At 43.2% G+C, this 7,051-nt stretch overlaps 1 protein-coding gene across 1 annotated transcript in view; it reads right to left on the bottom strand.

Moving 5' to 3' along the window:
• The window catches only part of LOC119414377 (leukocyte cell-derived chemotaxin 1), a 14,522-nt gene extending 7,999 nt beyond the window's left edge, over positions 1–6,523 (bottom strand). Inside the window, exons 1-4 of the mRNA XM_037681469.1 lie at positions 6,452–6,523; positions 6,217–6,357; positions 5,519–5,659; positions 4,115–4,228 (exon numbers count right to left, since the gene is read on the bottom strand). Of these exons, the coding sequence (XP_037537397.1) occupies positions 4,115–4,228; positions 5,519–5,659; positions 6,217–6,357; positions 6,452–6,523 (468 nt within the window). The remainder of the gene's footprint in view (positions 1–4,114; positions 4,229–5,518; positions 5,660–6,216; positions 6,358–6,451) is intronic.
• Positions 6,524–7,051: the final 528 nt, after the last annotated feature.

Raw genomic sequence — 7,051 nt, 5'->3', positions numbered from 1 at the left:
AATCTCTGTGGCCAAGCTGTTATTTTTGATTGACGTAACGTTTCTTACTTGCTAAAATAGCTTTAAATAAGAATGGCTTCTGGGTTAGCACGCTAAGATGGGCAAACTAGCCTAAAGACGTCTAACGTTGCCTTCATTTGTGCTGAATGTTGCTGAAACATGCCAAATGAAACTTTTTATTTTCTTTTTGTTGCTCTAGATCTTAATAAGTCAGTCACACTCGACTCCATTAGGAAACGTGTTGCTGCAAATGTTATGTTTTATTGCTTTTGCTTTAAACCCAGTCGGTCCAAGCAGATGGCCGCTTGTCCTGAGCCTGGTTCTGCTGGAGGTTTCTTCCTGTTAAAGGGAGTTTTTCCTTTCCACTGTTGCCACTGTGCTTGCTCAGGATGGGAGACTGCAACGAAGTGAAGATTCAACAAGTCTGCTGCTTCCTTAGATAGAGAACATTACTAATTGGCTTTTATAGAAAAGTGTATATGTATAAAGTATGTGAATGTTTTTGTTCAGTACCCTGAGACAACTTTGTAGTGATTTGGCGCTATGTAAATAAACCAAATTCAATTGCTAATGAAGGTCAAGGTTTCTTTATTGTCATTCTCATGTCATGTGGTACATGTGGTGGAATGAAATTATGTACACAGGGTCCCAGTTACATCCAACAAAAGTATAAATTGTAAAGAAGAACAGTAATAAGATCTAAGATATGAACTAAGAAATACTACTTAGCCTGGTTACTGAACTTAACTAGTGAGCTATGTTCTATTTACCTCCTCAACTTTAATCCAGCAATCATATAAAGTCTGACTTAACCATAGAGTTATGACTCTAAAACCCTTTTTCTTCTTTTGGCTGCTCCCTTCTTCAGGGGTCTCCAAAGCAAAGTAAGTCGCATGAAGACTGGGCGATGTCCTTCCTGACACAACCACAGACCACCGAGCTACCACAGCCCTCTGTGTGGAGCAGAGCTAGGGTTTGAGTGCCTTGCTCAAGGGCCCAGAGTTGGGCAAATGAGGGTATTTCACCTTTCTCATCCACATTTGGATGTTGTTGGTAGGGGGAGTTGAACCGGAAACCTTCCGATTGCAGGCCCACCTTCTCTAACCTCTGGGCCACCTCTCCCCCGTGACTCTACGAGACACAAGTTTTGATCAATGTGTTGCTAATCTGTTGAACTTTATGACCGTTAATGTTCCTCAGTGGAACATCAGTGAGGAACATCTGTGAAGTCCCACCGATCCTCCAGAGAGCTGAAGCCTTGTATTTGTGTCTCTGGGTGGTCAGACATGGAAAGTTTTAACTAATCATTTTCCATTTTTTATAATTATTATTTTCTTTTCACCCTCCCTGTGCTAGAACAGCTAAATTTTTAATTATATTTTTCTTTTACTGACCCCAGTGACCCAGATATATGAGTGTCCGCCGTAAAACGTCTGATGCCTCAGCTTGCATGCATGTAAAGCAGCTTTTTCAGACTAAATGTTTACTTGTGCACATTAGAAGTAGGGCTTTAACAGACTATTCGAGTAATCGACACATCAATTCCTAGGACATCTATTGAGTTTTTAAATTTCACGTCGAGTATTCGTAGTGGCGTCATTACATCGCCGTTACGTCATTGCGTCACATGTCACGTAATCCGCAACGGATGCAGGCTACAAAATGGATTCCTCCAAGTAGATGGATGGAGCAGAGCAGGCCCAGTCTTGGCAAACGGGTAGAAATGCATCAGTAGTATGGAAATATTTCACTAAAGATGAATCTTCTGATTCATCTACTATAAGGAAACAGAAAATGAATCAACTTCTTGACTGTTTGGAGCACGTTGTGAACCGGTGTTATACTATATTCTGTGACCACCGTATATTGTGACCGTAGGGGGCGGTGTTGCACTGTTGCAGGTAACAGAGTATGGTGTAACACCAGGTCCAATGACCGAACCAGAACCAGCTTCTCTGACCTTGTTTCACAAACAAAAAGCAAAAAATATTAATCTCTAAACCTATAAACAAACCTATAAACATATTAGTCTGTAAAACTAAACCTATTGTGCAACACTGCAGGCGGTGTTGCGGGGTGGTTGTCCGCCCCACTGTTTTTAGTTTTGTTTTTTTATGTGACGCACGTTTCTTTCACTTTTGCAGCTTAATAATAATAATAACTAATACTTTTGGTTTTCCTGTGACTTATGTGCAGTATGATAAATGGTAGGAGCATAATATACTCTCCCAATGTTTTGTTGGTCTTTTTTGTATATAATAAATTACTTTTTTTGCAGTTTTATTTATTTATTTATTTTTGCATGTTGAGATCCTATGACGTCATGAACTACTCGAGTTTTATTATGTCAATGTCGAGTTTAAAAATTATGTAATCGTTCAACCCCTAATTAGAAGTGAGGTTTTGCTCTTTACATCAAAACAAACTGTTTTGTCTGATGAGATGAGAAGCAGGACTCTGCAGCAACATCTGGCCTGTAGAAGGTTCTGCTTCTTGTGTGAGCTGAACTCTGTCTCTGTAGATTTTTACAAAGGCTTCAACAGCAAACAGCAGAGCACCACCTAGAGCTAATGCAAAAATCAGAAGTATAGCAAAAGAGGTTAAAAAATAACTGAGAGGAATGCATTGTTTTATGAGCTGATAAAAATTGGATTAAAAGTTGTATTTATTGTATTTTAATGTGCATGATCAGGAACACGAGTGCAGTAAAGTTACTGTGAAGTTATGAGAGCAGTGGAACAAACTGACAAGTTTTATAAAGTAGAATGATTTTTAGGCTTTATCAGAAACAAAAGTGTTTATTGTCTGCACCAAAATAAATAAATAAATAAAAGCACGGACAATATAAATGTGTGGCTGATTTTTCCTCATAAGATCTTTGAAGGTTCTTGGTGTTATAGGTTGAGACTGCTCTGTGTTCTCCACAGGACCCCATCAAAAGATCAGAATGTTCCCTTGACTTACTGCCTGTGTGTGTGTGTGTGTGTGTGTGTGGGGGGGTGCGGAGGGGGGAGGGGGGCACACAAACTTTGGCATTACCTGTTGAAAACCCTGTTTGTCTGTTAACAAAATATTTCATGAACTGATTAAACTCAGAGCAATCAGTCATCACTTGTTCACCACAGACTAGTCTGCACAAAAGTAGGTGCAACTTCACTGACACTGAGCTGAGGTTTGGTGTGGTAGTAGCTGAGACTCATCCTCAAATCATCCTCCAAGCACCAACAAGTCACATGAAGTTATTTTAGAGGTTAGACCAGAACAGCTCAGCCTCACACATTCAGTATTCAACCCCCTCAGCGACGGGGAACATCGGCGTTTATGAAGAACTAAAAAGAATCACAGCTCATATCGTGGTTTGTTTCACTAAAAGTAACCAGCAGTCTTTATAAGAGCAGGGACTTTTGATTATTACAACAAATGATTGAAAAAGCAAAAAACATAAACTAGAAAGTTCCTGCAGAAACTTTGATGGGGACTGCCACATTGCAGCCATTTTTTTTATATTTTTTTTTTATTTGACAGTACTGTGTGTTGGAGTTCACTCCACCATACCAAATTTCAGCTCAACATGGCAAAAAAAAATTTTTTAAATCAATGAGTTAAAGACATTTTTTATTTTAAGCTATGGTGGCCATTTTGGATTTTAGATTTTAATTCAGAATGAGTTGAGCAGCACTGTCAGGTACCACCACACCAAATTTCAGCTCAATATCTTTTAAAATAGCTGAGTTATCATATTTTTTCCATTTTAGCTAAGGCGGCCATCTTGGATACTTGATTTGCATCAGGAATGTTTTACAACTCACTCTCGGCTACGACCATACTAAATTTCAGCTCAGTATCTCAAAGAATGACGGAGTTATAGTCAATTGTGAGTTTTCTCAGGTAGTCATGGCAGCCATCTTGAACCAAAATGGCTCCAAAAGTTAATCAGTGATTAGTTCAGAGTCCCCTCCACTCTAGGTCATGTGACCTCACTGTGGCAGTTAGAAGTTGTTAAAAGTTCTGTTAGTGTTTACCAATGAGAAAAAATACATCTTTGTTAGCAAATTACATACGTCGCCATGGTAACTGGAAACATCAATTAAAGTAATAATAAGAGGTGGCTCACCAGGTCAAAGGTCACCGACTCCTTGTTGAGCGTGTCCACGTCAGGGAGCCGAGCCTTCACCTGCGTCTTGATGTAACACTTCTCTCCACCTGAAAACCGGATCCCTGTGATCCCCTGAAGCAAAACACAGAGAAGTCAGAAAGGAGGGGCGACGCCTCTAAACGAGTCTCTGCCACAAACATTTAATATCTGTTTGATATGAACCAGTCTGTGGAGTTTGTGCACGTGTGCACGCGCTGAAACTAAAAGATGAGCAGGCAAAGGGACAAACGATTAAAGGTCAACATTCTGGTGGTGGATGGGTTAAATGCAGAGACTAATTTCGCCATTGTATGGAAACATACAGTGCTGACATTGTGATGACATTATTATTATTATTATTATTTAAATACTCAGAGGCTTTAAAGCTCCTCTGGTTGGGGCACTTTAATGAAAGGTCAGACAGCACCAGTCTGAAGGCGATGGGCGCCACCGTGACGCTGATTGTTCCTGTGGGGTGCGTTGCTTTTTGGTCATAATTTCTCCAGTGGGGTAATGAGCCTGTCTCCCCCCTTGAAGGCCTTCATCCCAACCTGATCGACTCTGACTTCTGCCAGAGTCTTAACTGGAGTTAGTAGGAGAGATCATATCTCTCCAGTTTTAGTTTCTCTCCATTGGCTCCCTGTCAAGTCCAGAATATAATTAAAAATCTTACTTCTATCCTACAAAGCTCTCAACAACCTAGCTCCATCTTATATTACAGATCTTATTGTTCCATATTTTACTAACAAAGCACTTTGCTCTCAGACTCCAGGTTTACTCATGGTTCCTAGAGTTTCAAAACTAGAATGGGAGGAAGATCCTTCAGTTATCAGGCTCCTCTCTTGTGGAACCAACTTCCAGTTTCTGTCCGTGAGGCTGACACATGATCCAGTTTTAAGACTTTCCTTTTTGATAAATCCTAGTTTTGTATGCTGCTTTAAGCTTAGACTACTGGAGGACACATTGACGTCATTTCCTTAAATGAATTGTTAAAATTTAACCATTTTCATTTGATGCTATTTCTTTCTTAACATGTGATTCTTGACGTGCCATTGTGTATCTGTTCCTACCAAACCCATCCAGTTGAAGCAGATGGCCGTTGAAACTTGTCCTGAGTCTGGTTCTGCTAAAAGTTTCTTCTTCATGAGAGAGTTTTTTCTTTCCACTGTCGCCTTCATGCTTGCTCAAGATGAGAGTTCTGTGATGGAGTTAAACTCAAAGCAGTCTGCTCCTCAGACAAATAATGTGAAATTATTATTTTATATATTAATGTTTCTGTGCAGTGCCCTGAGACGACTTCTGTTGTGACTTGGTGCTATATAAATAAACTGAACTGAATTGACTCTGCAGCATCGCAGCCTGGTCATGATGCTGTTAACTCACGATCTCAAAGTCGTGGACCTCCACCGCCTCGTCGGCGCCGCTGCCGGTGCTGAACCTCTCCGTGTTGTCGGTGGAGTCGATCTCCATGGAGCCCTCCTCCACTCTACCATTGATGCTCATGCTGTAGTGGACGTTGTAGACCTGCACACACACAAAGCCTGGCCACTGAGTTTCAGACTGGTGTGAGCCCCCCCCCCCCCCCCCCTCCCCCCCCCATCCTCCTTCAATCTGACGTTTCTGTCCCACCGTCTCCAAATCTGTCAGGAATGTTCGTTTATTCCGACTCGTCCAGCCGCTCGACCTGCACAGCCACGTTTCACCTCGTGTCTTTTACACCTCTTGCCCCTTTAGCATCAGCTGGACCAAAGAGGCCCCCCCACCTCCCTCCACCCTTCCAGTAAGGCTACACACACCACATGCAGCACAACGACTCCATTCATGGAGCTGAGCCCCGCACCGTGGAGACGAGCAGATACGATGACTCCTCTGGACTGAAACCTGCCGTGCCTGAAGACCTTCCTGTCTGTGACTCACACGAACCGTGTACAAAACTACTGCACCTGATGAACAACTTATACAAATACAGTTTTCATAACTCGGTTAAATCCAAAACATATGAGAACTTCCGTAACACCCCCCCCCCCGGCTGTTTCTCCTCTCAGAGAGGGACAACTAAACAAGTAAAATGTCATTCTTACATGTCTTTCATTGTTGTTCCAGAAGTAGAAGGCCCCAGCGGCCCCCAGCAGCAGCAGCAGGGCCCCAGCTACCAGCACGGCCCCCCCGGCCTTCAGGAGCCGCCCGGTGGGGGGAGCTTTCACCGTCACTGTGGAATAAGCCTGAAAAATAACCCAATCCACCCCCCCAACACAGGATTAGGACCAGGAGGCCCTGTTTGGCCCCCCAGATGCCCGGACCCTGGGGGCCACTCACCGGAGGCATGAAGTCCTGCAGGTCCTCGGGTCCCTCGGAGGCGATGGGTACTTTCTCTGAGCTCTCAGCCATGACTGGAGTCAAACTGGCAAATACCTGAGGAAGTCCACTGACTCCCCCCCCCCTCCCCCTCACTCTCCCTCCCAGGAAGAGGAGGGGCATTTTCAGGCCTTCTTTCTGCTATCCAGCACCCCCCACCCCCAAAGTGCAATTTGAATTTTTCTAACTTCAAAAAGAATTGACGTGGATCAACGCTTCAGGACTAGGCTGGACCAGAACCTGTCCACCTCCTGAGGGAGGAGGAGGGAAGAACCCCCCTCCCCCCCCCCACACACACACACCCACACACACACCCATCAGTCTCAGGTCAAACGGATCTCAGTTTGCACAGATGCGCGTGGCTCTTCATGCCGGCTTGTTGGACAAACCTTTATGTTCCTGTTTTCCATCCTCTGCGCGCTGCTTTAAATATAAAAACTGGAATTCATGAATAATGATGGAGTGAGGTCAGAGACGCACGGTGCACATTTGGCACTTTGACAGGAACAAGGTCATAGAGACATTACCTTTATCTTATTACCTTCTTTTTTAGGGGATTAA

Source organism: Nematolebias whitei, chromosome 9, assembly GCF_014905685.2.
Source record: "Nematolebias whitei isolate Nwh7 chromosome 9, NemWhi1, whole genome shotgun sequence".
Lineage (NCBI taxonomy): Eukaryota > Metazoa > Chordata > Actinopteri > Cyprinodontiformes > Rivulidae > Nematolebias > Nematolebias whitei.
This window is presented reverse-complemented; position numbering and strand designations above follow the sequence as displayed.